A 19,145-nucleotide genomic window follows, 5' to 3' on the forward strand; every position below is an offset into this window, starting at 1 on the left:
CCTCCTGCCACATGAGCACACAGCCATCTGTGAACTAGGACCTTACTCTCACCAGACACCAAATCTGCCAGCACCATGATCTTAGACTTCCCAGTCTCCAGAACTGCAAGAAATATATTTTTGTTGTTTATAAGCCATCCAGGCTATGGTATTCTGTTATAACAGCCTTAGTAAATGTATATATGTTTGTGTGCAATATTTTTACACACACACACACACACACACACACACACACACACATGCCTATATATACATTTTCCTTTTTCCCTTTTGGGATTATTTATTATAGTCATATGGTGATTATCTTATGTCGATCAAATGACACATCTGTGTTTAATGCAGTAAGTTCTAATTAGCATATTTGTCTTCATGTCCTATAGTAAACTAATAAGAGTTCTTAGAATTAGGATGTTGTTAATTTTTATAATTTCATGATGAAATTCTCTGATATTTCATAGCCAATAATTTCTAGATAGAATTATCATCAATGTATGTAGTTAACCAAATGCAAGTTGGAAAATATACTTGCTATTCATGGATTTTACGTATGTAGCTGCAAATGGTTTACTCTCCTCAAAAAGTAAATTATAATTTAACTTTTAATTTAACTTTTAATAATAGAGTCTGACTCCAAATGAGTTTTAAGCGGAAGAGAGAATACTAGATAAGTTCTCCCACTAAACTTTGGCTCTGTAGATGGTTTATGATCATACATTATTAAATTCACTTCACTCCTTTTAATCCTCTCTGCATCACCAGATCCCAACTCTGCAGATATTACATAAGGAACACGATAGCATTGCAGTGACCAAATCTAAATCAAATACTCTTCAAAGCTTTGTGCACACATTAGGGAGATTGCTGCACCCTGCCTCTGCGGATTCTCCTAGAATGTGAGATCTATGTGCAGTGTGGGAGCAATGAAAATGACTAAACCAAATTTGCTACCCAAATTCAGAATCCTCCTTATCTGCTGCCTCTCGTCCATGAACTGAAAAGTTTCCTGAATTTTGGAAAGTCTGACGAGGGCTTGATTAGGAAAAGTACCTGGATCTTGGTGCTGAATTTATTCAACAAAAGTATTACTCACTTCCTATGTGCCCAGAAATTGTTTAAGTGACTGGGATACAGCAGACAAAGATGCCTACCCTTGTGAACCTATGTTCTTTGGCAAAGATGGACACAATCAAATAAAAATGAGTTAAGAGCTGGGGCTACAGAGAAAAAGAGAAGAAGATAAGAGCTAGATTGGGGGGTGCAAAGCAGGTGTGGAGTGCAGTAGCCAGAATGAATTCATTAAGAGAGAAATGAGGAGCTCCCGTTGTGGCTTGGGGGTTAACAAACCCGACTAGGAACTATGAGGTTGCGGGTTCAATCCCTGGCCTCGCTCAGTGGGTTAAGAATCCGGCGTTGCCATGAGCTGTGGTGTGGGTCACAGATGCAGCTTGGATCCTACGTTGCTGTGGCTCTGGTGTAGGCCAGGGGCTACAGCTCCGATTCGATCCCCCCCTAGCCTGGGGACCTCCATATGCCGCTGGTGCAGCCCTAAAAAGACAAAAAGACAAAAAATAAAAAAAAATAAAAAAGAAAGAAAGAAAGAAAGTGAGAAATGAACCCAGATTGAAGAAGGGGAGGGGATTAGCCAAGAGAAACTGCTCCCCATCAGCCATTCAGTCTGGGGCAAGCAACATTTAAGTTCTGAGTCTTGATTTGCTCATCTGTAGGGTGGGATGTGGATCTAGATGCTCTGCACAAGTCCTTTAGAGTTTTTAAATTCTGTAAACTATGATTTAGCTCATGCCAATATTACAGAAGGACAGCAGTCATCTAGTTCATGTTCATTAGGCGCACACAATGTGTCATGTGCTGCTAAATGCCATGGATGCCATAGGATTTGAGAAATTTCATTATGATAGTGATAATTTGGAAGAATCTTCTTTACACTCTTTGATTTATTCAACACAGATACATTAAACACCTGCACTGTGCCAGGCACTACTGTATAGCTTGAGGGTTATAAAGCTACCGGTCTGATGAGGAAAGGGAGTCATATTAGTGAAAAATAACACAGCGGGGATGGAAAAGTTATTTGAGACACAGGAAGGAAGAACCAACCACACCAAAAGGGTGGTCTCCACTTCTGCCAGGGGTCCTAGAGTGACAATATTTTTTTTATCCATAAAGATGAACTTCTGACAATTCTTTCTTTAAAAAAAACTAATTGCTTTATCTTTTGAGAAAGGTGACCTAAGTTTTACTTTTTATAGAGGGGAACTGTTTTCCTCTCTAAGATTTCCTCTTCTTATTCTTAAAAAAATTTTTTTAAAAAGCTTATTTATGTGCACCTAATAAGTATGTTAAGGGGTATGTTACTTAAGTTGGAAAGCTTCAGTTTCCCCCAGGAGAGTAAAAGTGATCAGATAATATTTGATACTATTTGGGGACTTTTTTTTTTTGTCTTTTTGGGGCTGCTCCTGTGACACACGGACGTTCTCAGACCAGGGTTTGAATCAGAACTGCAGCTACCAGCCTATACCACAGCCATAGCAACACAGGATCACAGCTGTGTCTGCGACCTACACCATAGCTCACTGCAATGCCAGATCCTTAGCCCACAGAGCAAGACCAGGGATTGAACCTGTGTCCTCATGGATACTAGTTGGCTTCGTTAACTGCTGAGCCACAGTGGGAACTCCCTCTTGGGGGAATTTTAAATTGTAAAATTAAAGAGGGAAAAGAAGGCAATTTATAAAATGTTTACCTCATGAGAACTAAGGTAGAGATATGGTTCTGCTAACGAATGAATTTGAAAAGCATGAGCTTTTCCCACCCATACATATTCTCCTTTTTCTATTTAAAAATCAGTTTTCTGTGACAGTAAGGAAATAATAAACATGGCAATAACAACCATCATCTACTGGGAGTGTATCATGCACTGAGTACCAAGGATTTTTTCATATATTATCTAATTTAATTCTCACAAAGCTCTGTAGTATAAACAGTGATGTTGCCTAATTTTATAGATGAGATGCCTGAGACTTGAAGAGGTTAAGTAAATTGTCCAAGATCTAAAGCCAGTAAGTGGCGTTAAGGGAAAAATTCTTGAACTTGACATCAGAAGACGTGCACTTGAAACACCAGAGACAGAAAACACTGGATCTCTGATGTGGAAAATAGCAAGGGGTTATGGGTTCAGTATAACTGTAACTGTTTTGCAACTGTTTTGGCTAACAGGAAAACAGTCATAAAATTTCTTTGCTGTCCATGTAAATGTTTTCTTAAAAGTTGAATCTTAAAAAGTACATTCATCCTCTCTGAACTTCAACTGGTAATCGAAAGTCTTCAAAAAGTTTTTAAACCAGATCCAAATAGTTTCAAAATTTTGTGTGACTTAGTACTCCATAAAAAATTCTTCCTAATGGTCTCCAGTTTCAAAGGATTTAGAAGCTGTTTGACTAGGCACATCATGAAATGAGGAACATAATCCATTAGTTGAGACTGTTATAGAGACACTATTAAGATCAGCTGTCTCTTCCTTTAGAAATATTTGAGGAAATTACTATTTCTCCACACTGCAGACAGTATATGATACATAAGCTAACACCGTGATTGCATATTTTTAGCATACTCCACGGATAAGTGAGGTTTCTTTTTCTTTTCTTTTTTCTTTTCTTTTCTTTCTTTTTCTCTTTTGGCTGCACATGGGGCATATGGAAATTCCTGGGCCAGGGATCGAAGGATCAAATCTGAGCCAAAGCAGTGACCTATGCCACAGCTGCGATGACGGTGGATCCTTAACCCACTACAGCGGGGCCAGGGATGGAACTGAACATTCACTGCCACAGAGACAATGTCAGATCCTTAACCCACTGCACCACAGTGGGAGGTTTGCTTCCTTCCTTCTTTTGTTTTCTTTTCTTTTTTTTGGCTGCACATGGGACATATGGAAGTTCCTGGCTTAGGGATGGAAGGAACGAAACTGAGCCAGAGCAGGGACCTACGCCATAGCTGCAATGATGTTGGATCCTTAACCCACTGTGCCAGGCCAGGGATGGAGCTGAACACGCACTGCTGCAGAGACAATGCCAGATCCTTAACCTGCTGTGCTGCAGTGGGAACTCTGATAAGTCAGGTTTGCTTCCTTGTGTAAGCAATTGAATCAGTAAAAAAATGAAAGGAAATGAATTAGTACAGGTTCAGTGTTATCTAAAGGCATGACTTTTTCCATGGAAAGGTGGGAGATTTTCCTTTTTTACCCCTAGAAAAAGGCTTTTCAATAGAAATAATTGGCATGGGAATCTCTGCTCGCCATTTTTTCCCTTGGTAATCTCACTTTTTTGAAAAGCCAAATTAAAAATTTTGGCCTGTATTTCGATAGAATCTCCCACAACAAGATTAAGAGGAAGCCTTCAGAAAATATAACTAGGGAGTTCCCATTGTAGTTCAGAGGTATCAACCCTGACTAGTATCCATAAGGATGTGGGTTTGATACCTGGCCTTGCTCAGTGGATTAAGGATCTGGCATTGCTGTAAGCCGTGGTGTAGGTCGCAGACATGGCTCGGATCTGGCACAGCTGTGGCTATGGCTGTGGCTGGCATCTGTAGCTCTGATTTGACTCAGACTGGGAACTTCCATATGCCACAGGTACGGCCTAAAAAGCAAAAAATTCAAGGAGAATTCTAGGATCATGTGCTTTATTCCCCTGGTGTTATTTAAGCCTGAGAAACTTAAAGTATAGAAATAAAAAAAAAATAATGAAAAATGGGAGATAGAAAAGATGTTTTTGTGGTAATATCAATTTTGAATAATTTTCTGTCCCTAACAGAAGCTCATACTGCTTATCAGTACAATTCAGGAATTTGAGATTCAGATTACTAATTTAATCATCTGACTGCAAAATTCTTATAAAATTTTATGAAAGTTTTAGCTTTCTTAAATTCCTTCTGGGCCATGTTTGAAGTAAGTAGTATTTCAGGTAAGTAATGAAAGCTATCTGCTTAATGATTATCTGCTGTTGTATGTGGTTTATTTTTGTGTTGTGAAAGAAGACTGATATTATGGCAGGACGTTTGGACAGGTTTCTCTGAAGGACTGAAGAACATGAAAGTTCAACCTGAATACCATAATAAAGTAAAAAGGAAACTTTCTATTGGATAGAAATAATGGGAACAGATATTTGGAACAATTTTAAAATAAATGTCAGCTATGGTCATTGCATCATTTTAGTATTAACTTCCACAAACAAAATGTAGGTCTTGTAGTTTTATTACTTGAAAGCTCAGAGCAACTTTCTAAGAACATGAATTTACAATTAAAATGACATGGACGGTGTCTTTTTTTAAAAAATCGGACAGTATAGGCAAATAACCTGGATTATTCTGATACCTTGTGTCAGAAATTCCTTTGCACTGAATTTCAACAGAGTATGTGGGAATAAAAAGGCTGGAGCAACAGACATTTTCTTGCTGAGAAAACTTTAGTCTGACGCAGGCTTTTCCCAGGAGTAACTCTTAAAATGTTAATATACTTTTAAAAAAATATTTTCATACTCTGGGTGAAATTTAGACAAAGTGATTTGCACAGAGTTAATAATAAAACAGAAATCAAACCTAGCAATAACTTGAAACTACTGCTTGAGTTTATTCTACATCAGATTTAAAACCGCTCTTGTTCACAATGACTAGATATTACTGTTTGGCTGAACTGAATTCCGCAACTTGACATTCAAAGAATGTTATCCTTCATCAGAAATCTCTACGTGTAAATATCTTATAGTCTCAGGGAAACAGCTTTGATTCTACTATACCCATTAAAAGAAACAGCTGAGTCAGCAGATTGCATAGTAAAATTTATGATTATATAATTCCTTTTTTTATGGTCCAACAGTGAAACGCATAAAGCTGTTAGAAATGAAGAGAACTGAAAGAGGTGTCTAAAATAGCCAGATGTCCAATTCATAATTCTGTTTGGGTAGTCATCACACATACAGCAGAATACTTTTGGCCAGACTTATGCTATCATTTGACCTTCACAAGTCACACTTTTCAACAGTGGATGCAATTTTCTGAGACTACCCTCCCGACCTTGAAGACAGAACTTGATCTTTTAACAAACTTAGAATGCCTCTGGTCCCCAAACTTAGAATGCCTCTGGTCCCCAAACTGAGTTCATCTAAAATTAATGTCATCATATGTTTAAACTGTTAAATTCCATAATTCTTATTTTAATCATTCAGCATACAAGGGCAAAGAGAGAAGCGCCAGCTCTTTTAGAACTATCTTTTTTTTATTGCATGAGTCTCTGAGCTTTCTTAATGCAGGATGTCCCTCATCTGAAGCCAGGATTGAGGAAATAGCTGCATTGTACTGCAGCCTCAAATCTTGCTACAGCTCTCAGGCTTAGCATTTAGCTGAGCTGAAAGGAAATATGCAGGGGAAATATGCATTGGTCTATGGGAACTAAAGCTTCACTGAAGGAGACTTTAATAGGGTAAGTTAGTTTTTTACTGAACCTCAGCTTGTCTGACTTTCATTTTCACACTGTTTTTCTTAATGATGACTCTAACAGAATGACCTTATATCCTAAGTTTTACTTCCTATTTCTCCCCCCTTTTGCCTTGCCTTTAAGTAAACTTTTTGCCCTCCATTCTACTTAGAAGGTAGCAACTGAAAAGCCTTGAACCATTGCATCAACACTCTGCAGTTGGACCTTAATTGTCTCCGATTTTTAACTGTACTGTAGTGCAAGAGCATTCGAAAGCCAGGGAGCATGTTCACCAATTAGCAGAAAGGAAAATAAAAAGTCAATGCAGCAGAACTAAAATAACACTAACCAAGCATCTCAACTCAAAGTAACTTGAAATGAATCAGACTTTCATAAGAGAAGCTGTGTTTTCTTACCTTGGATGTGAATAACTCTGTCATGATCTAGAGTATAGTTGTTTGAAAGATGATCAGCCCAGCAGACTGAAATCAGCACCAGAAGAAGTAGACTCTTCATCTTTATAGCCCAAAGAATCTTCTTCACTGTGAGAGCATCACATACAAAGAGGCTTGTGAGATTTGGAACCCTTTGGAGTGTTGCACTGCACAACTTATTACCGCCTTATCATCATAAAATGGGTCTGTAAAAATATTTAACCCAATCTGCTCAGAAAGTTACTGTAGCTGTCTTTGGGAGCTGAAGACTGCAGCTTTGAACAATTCCAGTTTCCCTTCTGTAGCCTGAGTCCAAATAGTGTTTAACTCTATCTTTGCAGAATTGTAAATCTAGCAATTTAGAACAGTAGAGTTTTGCTCTAGAGAGTTACAGCATGTCACAAAGAGATGTGGCAAGGATAGAAACAGACTTTTTAAAAAATACTTAAAACCTCTGAATTTGAAAGATAAGTCAATACAACCATTTGATATAGCTGCAGATGAATATTTATCACCTGGTTTGATTCAGAATTGAATCTTAAACCAGGGCAAATAAAGCATATTTGCCTAAAACTTGATATCATCATTCATTTTACATATGGCTTCCTAATAAGCAGGTTAGATTTGCTTGTTCTAAATAGAAAAGAAGACCAGAAAAAAAAAAAAAAGCCCAATTAAACAGAAGCAGCACATTTGTTATAGATTCACTTACCATCTTAAACACTGCTTGGGTCTATGGTGAATAGTTGAAAATCATGGACAAACTAGATTAGAGTTGTGCATGCTACCACTGCAGTCATCCTGATTGATTTTTCATTCATTTCTACCTAAAATGCTGACGCACCAACTTGGAGTGCCAGGTAGGGTCTCTGCAGTCAGCAGAGCCACGGCTGCAGGGAGCATCCCTGCCAGCCTGGCAGGGCAATTAGGCAAATAAAGAGCTGAAATAGACAGCCAGGCTCAGCTCTGGTCCCGAGTAAAAGAGACAGAACCATCGCCTGGCTGTCCTTTATTGCCAGACCGATTGGATGAAAGGGGACACAGTGCCCCCCAAAATTTTGTCATTGTAAGACTCTGAAAGTGATTCTAAATGATACAAACCAGACGACCTTTGCAGTATTTGCCAGGCAAGAATTTCGGTGTCGTGCCTCTGTTTCAATGTGGAAGCTGAGGCAAATATTAACAAGGACTTTCTTTTTCTCTCATGCACACAGCAGCCTTAACAATACTTGGCTATTTTTAAAACTGAAATTGCACAGCACTGGCTTCTCACACTAATTTGTTTTTTCCAGGAAAGCCTGACTCTGTAGAATACTTATTAAAGAGCTCTTAGTCTGTTCCTGGAGGTCCTTGTGGGCCAGCCGCTTCCCCAGAGCCTAAGGCAGTACTCACAGATGGCCCCCAGGTCTCTTTTGGGACCACAGGACCTCTCTGCCTTCTCCCCTCTAAAAATCAGCATCATTGTGATTCTTATGGCTTCAGTCTCTCCTGTTTGCTTTAACCCTTTTCTTTTTCTTCATTATGTCACAGAAAGAAGATGGTGAATGAGCAAATTGAGAAACTTACTTCCCCAGGAAAGTAAAACTGTCACCTTCAAAATTCTATTTGAAGTTCACTTGCTTGCTCCTCTGAGATTGTTTTCCAGAAAATGATAATTTTTTTTTTTTTGAAGCTACTGACTTATGTCCATAGAAATACTATTTACAAATATTACCTGTTTTCAGCCCAGAACTACACTTTGATGAACACTTATAATAAAGGTCACCTTTTGGAATTTGGAATATGCTTGGCACAGTTATAGACAAACACATCAGACAATGGGCAAACGGGCACATGAGGTGTCCTGTGCTTTCTGCTTGCCACAGGATTGGGAGGGGAGGGGGAAATGTGGATGAGAGAGTGTGAGAAAAACATAATTTTGACTGTTAAAGAAAGGGGTCAAGAAGAGCGGAGGCAGAGAATTTGCTACATTATTTTTTACATTAGGGTGGACATCTACTTCCCTCCAAACACACACACACACACATAGATGCACGCACATAGTTATGCATCCTACCACAGGATCCACCCTAACTTTTGCTTACTTTGACCTAAAATATATCACACGCAAATGTATCTATCTATTTTAATTCCATATAATAGTATTAAAAACTGTATCCCTAAGGATTCCTTCTACTATGTTAAGGTGTTAAATATCCCAGTTTTAAAATGCAAACTTGGTGGGGGGTAGCTGGACATAAATAATAATAATCACAGCAGTTCCTTTTAACTGAATGTCTACACTCTGCCAAGGAATATGCTAAGCACTGTGCAGATAACGGCTCATGCATTTCTTATAATAATAGTGTGAGACAAATATTTCCTTTTTTCCTGACACAGTCACCTTGCTGGAGGTCACACATCTAAGAACGTGGCCATCTTTGTATTTGCTTCAGGCCAAATCAACACCGCTTTGAGTTGTACTTATTTTTTCTGAAAGAGAATCTTAGTTATTTGCTTTGTTGCCTTTTTTATTTAAGCTCTAACTTGAACCTACTATGACCTTAAAACTTTGACTTGGAGTTCCCATCATGGCTCAGCAGGAATGAATCTGACTGGCATCCGTGAAGGGAGGGTGCGGGTTTGATGTCCAGCCTCGCTCAGTGGGTTAAGGAGCTGTGGCATAGGTCGCAGACTCAGCTTGGATCCGGCGTTGCTGTGGGGGTGGCATAGGCCTTCGGCCACAGCTCTAATTTGACCTCTAGCCTGGGAATCTCCATGTGCCTGGCACTTTTCTCAGAGTGGTTGTTGCCTTACCATGCTGGTGCCATGAACACTGCCGTGGTGGCTCACGTGTGGGCACACACATGTGTACTCATGCACACCTTCTTCAATTTAAAATAGCCAAGAACCTTGCACATTGTTAGTGATTTGTGATTAGAATAGAGGCATGTATCACTAAACACCTCCAAGGACTCCACACTGGCATTAATGCAGGCCAGGCAGGAGACAGTGGAAGTGATCTTTGCTACCCTGGCAGAATAAGAGCCATCTCACCAAAAGATGTGGCATGGAAAAGCAAACTTTAGAGACACAGTCTTCTGCTATTTAAGAAAAGTAAGTACCTACAAGGTTCTGCAGACTAAATTGAGGTCTTGGAGGACAAAAGCTGTGCCCAGCTGTCTGTATGCTGGTCCTCAAAGGAGAAAGCTGAATCCTACTTACTTGTATTTGTAATGATGTCTTCTCTGAATATCTAGGTATGTTGGGTTAAACATTTTCAGGGTTTTTTTTTTTTTCTTTTTATGGGCACACCCTGTAGCATATGGAAGTTCCCAGGCTAGGAGTTGATCTAAGGCCTACGCCACAGCCACAGCAACACTGGATCCCAGCCGCATTTGTGACCCTTGCTGTAGTTTGCGGCAACTCCTGATCCTTAACCCACTGAGCAAGGCCAGAGATCCAACCTGCATCCTCACGGACACTATGTCAGGTTCCTAACTCACTGAGCCACAGTGTGAACTCCAAAAATTTTCAGTTTTTGATAGGAGCAAAATTTAGGAAACTTGAGGGCTTTTATACACCAGCTATTGCCAGCCTTGAGTTAGCACTCCTAGTTCACCTGCAACTCACATATTGAGGGTCTCTTTTTATAGCCTTGCATACCCCTCTGCAATGATGCTGTAGCCAACTTCAAGGTGACTTCAAATTGCAATGTCTGTGTTCACAGTCAAAGACATGATAGGACTATAATTCTGCAGTTCTGCTTTGCTGACAATTGAACCACTATTTGGAAGCAAGATATCTAGCCAACTTACAAGTCTAATTACTTGATAGACAGAGTAAATATACACTAATACCAACAATCATAGTGCCAAAGTGGCCAATTGCTATTCCTTAAACACCCATTATGTTAAAATTATTGTATTAGGCAATGGGGAAATAAAACCAAGTGGAAGGTGCAGAAATAGTAACACCATAAATCAACTATACTTCAGTAAAACTTTAAAAAATGAAAAAAAGAAAAACCAGGTGGAAGGCATGTATCTGATTTTCTGTGTCTTGAGAGCTAATGCTGCCTATGTCCTGAACTACTTACTATTAGTCATCCCTCCATATCCATGGGTTCTGCATCCTTGGATTCAACCAAACTTAGAACAAAAGTATATGGAAAAAAATTCCTGAAAGTACCAAAAAGAAAACCTTTAATTTCAACTATTTTTGTAGCACTTACAGTCAGTGTATTAGATATTGTAAGTAATTTAGAGATGATTTAAAGTATACAAGAGAATGTGCCTAGGTTATATGCAAATACTGCACCATTTTATATAAGGGATTTGATCATCTCTGGAGTTTGGTATCCACAGGGCATCCTGGAACCAGTTCCCATGAAGACCCTTGGGGATGAATGTACTTACTAGGTACTGTCCTTGAATCTTCACCCATTTAATTGCTACTACTCAGAACAAGTCAGTTGAAGTATATAAGTATACACATTTGACAGTTTTACACTGTCCAAGTGGTGAAATCCCCCTCATGTAAGGTGAGAAGGTGGGGATCTGGGCAGTCTGAGGTGACCCCAGAGCCTGCACAAGCCACCAGCATCACTAATATCCTGTGTACCCTGAGGAAACCATCAGTTCTCACAACTCTTTCAAGCCTTCACACAGCTGGAATGCTTTTCCTCATCCTTCTCTCACTAGGGTATAGGTATAGTATCAATTACAGCTTCATTGTTTAAAGACGTAGAGTTCTGAGGCAGAATGCTTTCCTCACTACACGCCCAGCACCCAGAACCATCCTATGTCCCCCGAGGAAGGGTGAGTGGAAAAATGACCTGGGATAAACAGTTACAGGACCAAAGGAGCCAAGGCAGAGTCGAGGTTTTACACCATTTAAACGTCCCATGTGTTACATAGAGGATGGTGAAAAATTGCTTTTTCCTCCATTGAGAAAAATAAACCATGTTTCAATTTAGCACTTGAAATTTAGTTCACAGACTATGAAAATCAATAATATAAAGGCTGCTAGAAGCAGAATGAGCAAACCATAGAATCTCATTGGACAGAATTATTTCACAATAGACTGAATCCTCCCCTCCTTGACATCTTTCCAATCTGATCTAGTTATTGGCAGAAGAGGGTCCATGATCAGTGGTGCCATGAAATGAAAAAAGAAAAGACAAAGCACTGCAAAATTATGCTTTTTCATAAGGTTAAATTAATTCAACTTCTAAATATTGTTCTTTTTTCTGAAGTAAATTTTCTTACCTTTTTGCTGTTACAATGGCTTTCATTTCATGGAATTAGACTTTTTAGACATTTAAAAATTGTAGGTTATTTTATCCTTACTTAGCAATATTTTTTTTAATGACAGTCTTATGCTGGCTTATCACTTGTTTTGTTGTTGGTGGTTTGGCTTTGTTTCCTGTTTTGACTCTGCAGGTGTGTCAAATCCAGAAGTCAGACCGCTGACCCCAATCATGGCAAAAGAACTCAAACTATTGATGGATTTGAATTGTTCAGTGTGTGGAGGGACCACTGGGTCTTAACCTAAGCCCCAGGATTTCCTGCACACAATGGGGCAGAATGCAGAACTGCTTGGAATATACCCAGTGCTCAAAAGAGAAGCCATGACTGAAAATAAAATCTTTGTTCAACTATACAACAGCTCCCCTCAGGGAGTGAGTCTGTATAAACTTCAAGTGAACAGAGCATCCACTCTGTCATCTTGCATTATTCTATGAAAGTGCAAACTGGAGTTCCCTGGTGGCTCAGCAGGTTAAGGATCTGGCATTGTCACTGCTGTGCTGTGGGTTCGATCCCTAGCCCTGGAACTTCTGCATGCCCAGATCACGGCCAAAAAAAAAAAAAAAAAAAAAAGAAAAGAAAGTGCAAACTCCTGGAGAAACAAAAGGAAATTTATGATGCTCTGAATTAGATGTCCAGCCACAGACATTGTGATGACTTCCTACTCAGGCCGTGATCAGTCTCCTGCTTCCTTGGCATGACCCTTTGGCAACCTGAGAAGCTGGGAAAGGTCCTAGGTCAGGAGGAAGAGAACATGAGTTGTACTCCAGGTCTCATGATCAACACATCAGGTCTCAATTTCTTCACCTACAAAATGGTAATAATAATTTTCCCTAAGATGAAAAGTGTTTTTGAAAAAGTATAAAAACAGTGCAAACTAAGGCACTATTATCAAGCAGGTGTGCCTCACTTCAAACCTAAACAATTTTTATGGATAAATGTAAGAAAAATAGCAAACTAAAGACATCTCTGCCACAGAGACAGGTGAGTTCTAAATGATGTACTCTTTGGAGTGAGTGCACGATTCAAAACAAAGCAGGGGGCCTAGAGCAGCAATAGTAGCAGCACCAAGAAACGTATTAGAAAAGCATATTCCTGGGGCTCCACACCAGATCTGACTCAGAAACTGAGGGCGGGGCCCAGCCGCCAGTGTTTCACAAGTCCTGCCCCCTCGCCCAGGTGAGTCTGACTCAGGTTCAGATTGAAGAACCACAGGTCTAAGCCTGTAACATTACCCGGCATTCTTCCTCTTGTGGTTGAGCTCCAGGAAGCCAAAGCCAAGCTGCCCAAGGATCATGCCAACTACCAGAAAGCAACAGACTGACCATGCCAGACGAGGAAGTCACCACGATGTCTGGTAAGCTTAAAGGCTTAGACTGGTTGAACCTAGAAGCCTCTTAACTCTCAAGATAAGCTGCAATTTACAATTTATTAATGTTTTTTCTTCCTCCTCCCTACTTTGAAATGAGCCAATTTTATTTCCATTTCCCTCTACATTTTTCATTCCAAAGGTGTTTTTCTCTTTCTCGTGCTTTACGTTTTTCTCCACTTCCCCATTTGCTACCTACAAATCTTACTCATCCACTGTAACTTCATTTTTCTCTTCTCTTTCCCCTCTAGTTTATTATATTTATTACATTATTCGAGATCTGACGTGGTCATATGGTTTATCATCCAAACCAGGGCACAGAATGAACAGAAGAACGATTTATAGCTACATGGAACACCCATATCCTGTAAATTGGGGCTGTCCTAGGGAGATGGGGCACTGTGTAATTAGTGTAATGAAGAAAAGGCAGAATTTAGTTTTATTCTTTGCTTGGCCACTTTCTAGTTGTGTGATTCTAAGAAAAGTCATTCAACTGCTTCAGGGTCAAATTTTTTTTTTATCAGTAATTGGAATGGTTGATGAAAAATGTCAAAGTCTTTCACACATTTGGTGGTGTTATTATTATTCAACTTTTTTCTAACTGGAGACATCAGGCCCTCCATTCTACTCACATTGCATTTTAGGACTGTCCTCCTCAGCAAACAAATTCATGGGTTTTTAAGGGGATGCTATCAATAAGGCTTGTTGAAGTAGCTTTTTGATTCACTTTTTGCTTTTGGCTGGTTATTCTTTGCCGGCTCTCTTTTAGAAAAATCATAATAGCGCTTGGGAAAAACTCGGCAACTCTTCCCTTAATCAAAGCATATTTGCTCCTGCTGCTCATTGGCCCATCTGCACCTACTTGAGCTAATTCTTGAGGAAGGAATTAGACTTCTCCAAAACCAGCTTTATGAAAGGGTTCCACAGTGGTTTTGTTTGTTGATTGCCTTTCTAAAACAAACATAAAAGGCATATGTAAATAAAAATGCAAATTCTATGTGGTGTTTATGGTGTTCAGTCCTACACATTTTTATTGCATGCCTGGGGAATGTGGAGGAAAGTAGTGCATTTACACAATAATAAGCACAGTGAGTTATTTGGAACTTTTCCAGTTTCTGAGTAACTAATAGTCTGGCATTTGCTGCATGAATAAATGAATGAGGCACACACAGTAGGTTCTGACACTCCCAGGTTATAAACTCTGTGAAACTGTAGCCTTAAAGTGATGCTTAAGATCTGTGAACATTTCATCTAACATTAATTTACATGCAATACCTTCAACTGAAATTATATTCTCCAACCCAGTTCACATTGAGGTTCGGGATAGGATTAGTAAATATACAAAAGATAGTAGTGTGTGTATATATATATATATATATATGTATGTATATATATATAAAACATCTTATTTGACTCATTTTCTCATTAGGAAGAATGTATGCAGCATAAACTATGCCTCTCCAGTTTTATGGGATAATACCCGTGGGTGAGTAGATGTCAGCATCTACTCATACGACAAGAAGGAAAAAAATAAGTTGTAACTATAGTAAAAATGGACTCTCTTGTCATTGTATGTTCTCAGTGCCTTTTGCATGTGTAGCCATATCACATGGGTGAGATGGCATGTGTACACAGAAACATCAATTCATTCTGACCTGACATACCTAAAAATATCTTTTCTCTGCATTTACAATGAGCAGTCAATAAGACTAAATTCCAGACTTGTTCTCAATGTATTCCAGTATTCTAGTCCTAACGCTACTGGATAATTCACAGTCTTTTGGAGAAAAAATTCTGTGAGAGCTGGTCAGGACGTGGGGTTCTCAAGCTGGAGTGTGATAGTCATTGGTGAAGTAGTTTGGGCTCTGTCTATGTGCCGTCTGCAGGCTCCTCACATCTACTCAAAAGCCTTTCAGTTAGAGATTTCTAGGTTTTCAGGGTGGGAGCGTGTCTTCCATAATTGATAGTCTGTTTCTTAACCAGATAGTTGTTAAGCAATACATCTTGATGATATTGTAAGATTAAAAGAAAATAAATCTTCTATTTTCCCTTCTGTTTATCTTTGGGGAACTTATCCTACTTTTGCCCCCCCCCCAATCAAAGTTTTATAACAGAACTTTAAAAAATAGACTATAACCAATATGAATATCACATTGCTATGCAATTAAAAATGCATCCTTTATAGATGCAGAAAACATTTTCTGTCATTACACATAAAGAAAATTTTCAGAAATCAAATCACCTCAAGGGCAATTCTTAAAAGATGATTAAATATGTGGGTATATAAATTTACAATGCTGTCACTTCCCAAACTAACTCATAATTTCTTTTAGAGTTTTTTTTTTTTTTTGTCTTTTTTAGGGCCACACCCACAGCATATGGAGGTTCCTGGGATAGGGATCGAATCAGAGCTATAACCGCTGGCCTACACCACAGCCACAGCAATGCAGGATCCAAGCCACGTCTGCAACCTACACCACAGCTCACAGCAACGCCAGATCCTTAACCCACTGAGCAAGGCCAGGGATGGAACCTTCATCCTCATGTGTGCTAGTCAGATTCGTCCCCACTGAGCCGCAATGGGAAATCCAATTTCTTTTATAGTTTAATTGCTAAATGCCTCCATGGCGTATTGGCATTATAATTACGTTCAAGTTATGGGAATAATATGTCCACATGATAGAGGTAATTTTGACTAAAATTAAATTTTCACAAAAAGTTTGTTTCTGGCCTAGAATAATTTCCTCAAAAGCCAAACAAAAAAAGGGTGTAAATACTTTAGCATTGCTCTGAAAATTTTTTTTTTTTTTTTTTTTTTTATTTACCCAGAGTATACTTCCTAGACATACTTGTACAGGAAACATATCATTTTACAGATTCATTCTTTCTGGAGTCCATGGTCAAAATTCTCGGTAGTATCAACAACAAAGCATTATACTGAATAACATAAAATTAGACTTTGAATTTTTTTCTTAATGGATAAAATCAAATAACTGAATTGTCATTATCAGTAATACTAAATGAATTTCGAACACTGACAAGCTCTTAACACTAAGATGTCTACAAAGGTAGAGATTTCTTAGCGAATTGCAATTCAAATAGAACTTAAATGCAGGCATTTTAAAGAGACTGGAAGGCCGTTGTAACCAGTGATGTACGGTAACCAGTTTTTTTTTTTTCTGAAGTATTATAAAAGAATGAATATGCGTATATGAATATTAAGAGCTTAGATTACCATCTCCTTGTTTCCTAACTAGCATATAAAAATTCCAAATCAAACAAAAGTGAATAAAATAAAACAACTTCCATTTTTTATTGCTCTTTTACATCATTTTAAAACCATGGAAAATAACTCTCCCCTTCGTATTTTAATATGCAAATACAAATAAAATGACGTGTTATGAATGACTGCTTTTAAATGTAGGTTACATAAAAACAAGTTAGACTCTAACTCATATTCATACAACAAAATAAACACAAAACTCTTAGCTACAGGTTTTATAACTTGAAAGAAAACATTTTTTAAAAATAAGATATTTAGAAGTAGGGTTTACACAGATAGAAAACTGATCATAACATCCCTTTCAACTAAACTGCTTTTGGAAGTGTTCCTAATTTAGCTTGTAAAACTGTATTTTAAGAGTCTTGTTTCATTTAAAGTTTTAGCATTTCTTATAAAGTTCAAAATTTTAGCAGCTGTCGGTTAAACATTATACTAACACTGGATCTAAAAATACAACTGCAAATCATCTACAAGATGGCTTTGATGGCATCACAGATGTGACAGTAACAAGTTTTTATCATAATGCAAAATCCAACTCTTAAGCTCTCCACCGCATCCCACATGTAATTCTAAACTACTTGACAAACAACAAGAATTGAGCAACTCACAGATATTTTAAACGATGATCAGACTCTGAGAAGGTGTAGAAAGATTTTAAATATGTGTCAATTTGATTTTTTTTTTTTACTAAATACTGTGAAGAATTTTAGGATCAATAATTTCCTGAGGTATCTGATAGTACCAAGTCATGATAAAAACAAAAATAAATCCATCAAAGATCTGAAACTGTAGAAACTTTCTTTTCTCCTTTCTGCTTGATGCAGTCCCCACCTCTTTTGGCTGTCACTTTTAAGATATCTTCCAAGACCCTGAGGCAGGTTTACTATTGGTCTGTGTCAAAGCATGAGCTCATCAGAATTGAGTTCATTGGCCTTTGAGTAACAAAGCCTGTTCCAGCCCCAAAGGCTGCATCTACACAGCACAAAAAGGGGGGAGAATCCAGTATGCTGATTAACTTGGCAAATATTGACAGCTAAGCTCATTAAATAAAGTTTCCAAATTGGTTTTGTGATGCAAGACACAACCCAAGAACTCACCTTAATAGAAGTTTTTTTTTATTAGAGTATAGTTGATTTACTGTGTTGTGTCAGTTTCTGCTGTACGGCATAGTGACCCAGTCTCATTCTTTTTCTTATACTGTCTTCCATTATGTTCTACCCCAAGAGAGTGGACATAGGTCCCGGGCTGTATAGTAGGACTTAATTGCTTATCCATTCTAAAGGTAATAGTTTGCATTTACCAACCCCAAAGTCTTAAGTTAGAGTGATATTTGAATGTTTTTTTAGCTTTTAAAAGTAAAAAAAAAAAAAAATCCTCATTTACATCTTCTTTAGCTGAGGAATTTGTTCATTCTGAAAACTAAGATCACTTAATCCACCTTTTTTAAAGGCACTGAAAGCTGCCTATAAAGCTTAAAACTGATTACACTAGATTACCCTAGATCCCAAAATTACCTACATAGAGTACAACTTTGTTTCATAAAGAACAACGGCATTTAAAATTTTATGTTATGTAAGTATTAGGCTTAACACTGAATTAGAAGTAAATAGTCATGAGTATAATGCACAAAAATCAGGGCAGTATTATTACAAGAAATAGGGAAAGGAAGTATACCTAAGTTTCCTTTTTTTTTTATACCCCAGGGCATACGGAGTCCCCAGGTTAGGGATCCGAGCCTTTGTGGCCTAGGCCGGATCCCTAACCCACTGTGCTGGGCCTGGAATCAAACCCGTGTCCCAGTGCCCCAGAGATACTGCAGAAACTCTTCAAAGGTTTTTCAGTGTACTAAATACCATGAAATTACCACCCCAACCCCCCACAGACTCTCCCTTTTAATCTGCCCGCAAATTCCCACTATTAGCGTTAGCAATGCAAAGTCTCCCAAGGTCTTTTCCACTTCAAACTTGACCAGAGTTTTGTAAGATATTTTGAAGAGCCTTAAGTCCATGTTAGTGAGAGCAGTGTAGAGGTGGCAGAGTTCCTGGGTGGGTACTGTCACCATTAAGAGGAAAGGTGGAATCTAGTTTCATAGAAATAAAGGGACTTTCCATGAAAAATTATATAAAAACCTGAAATCTTATCAGTGCAGGAAAAATGACAATTGAGGATTATTTTTGCACTAATGAAACTTTAAATAATCTCTTTCACCTTGTTAACCTTAGCAGGTGCACAGGTAAATCTCTATCTCAGTGATGTAATATATCTTGAGAGTAAAGGATCTATAAAG

At 38.4% G+C, this 19,145-nt stretch overlaps 1 protein-coding gene and 1 long non-coding RNA gene across 7 annotated transcripts in view; one reads left to right on the forward strand and one right to left on the reverse strand.

The window, feature by feature from the left end:
* HAPLN1 (hyaluronan and proteoglycan link protein 1) overlaps positions 1–19,145 on the reverse strand; it is a 77,739-nt gene that overhangs the window by 32,071 nt on the left and 26,523 nt on the right. Inside the window, exons 1-2 of one of the 4 annotated variants that reach the window (XM_005661539.4) lie at positions 17,467–17,687; positions 6,901–7,026 (exon numbers count right to left, since the gene is read on the reverse strand). In XM_005661539.4, the coding sequence (XP_005661596.1) occupies positions 6,901–7,000 (100 nt within the window). In that variant the 5' untranslated portion in view covers positions 7,001–7,026; positions 17,467–17,687. 4 annotated transcript variants of the gene reach the window in all.
* LOC102165705 (uncharacterized) overlaps positions 13,472–19,145 on the forward strand; it is a 231,981-nt gene continuing 226,307 nt past the window's right edge. For 2 of the 3 annotated variants that reach the window (XR_014838209.1, XR_002341804.2), the window contains exon 1: positions 13,476–13,563. This is a non-coding gene — a long non-coding RNA (uncharacterized LOC102165705). Of the gene's footprint in view, positions 13,564–19,145 lie in introns of all 3 variants that reach the window. The other variant, XR_014838207.1, reaches the window with a different exon arrangement.

This window comes from Sus scrofa, chromosome 2 (assembly GCF_054392235.1).
Source record: "Sus scrofa isolate SSC_HxYL_T2T_F1_AM1 chromosome 2, Sscrofa_HxYL_maternal_Yorkshire_Landrace_v2.0, whole genome shotgun sequence".
Lineage (NCBI taxonomy): Eukaryota > Metazoa > Chordata > Mammalia > Artiodactyla > Suidae > Sus > Sus scrofa.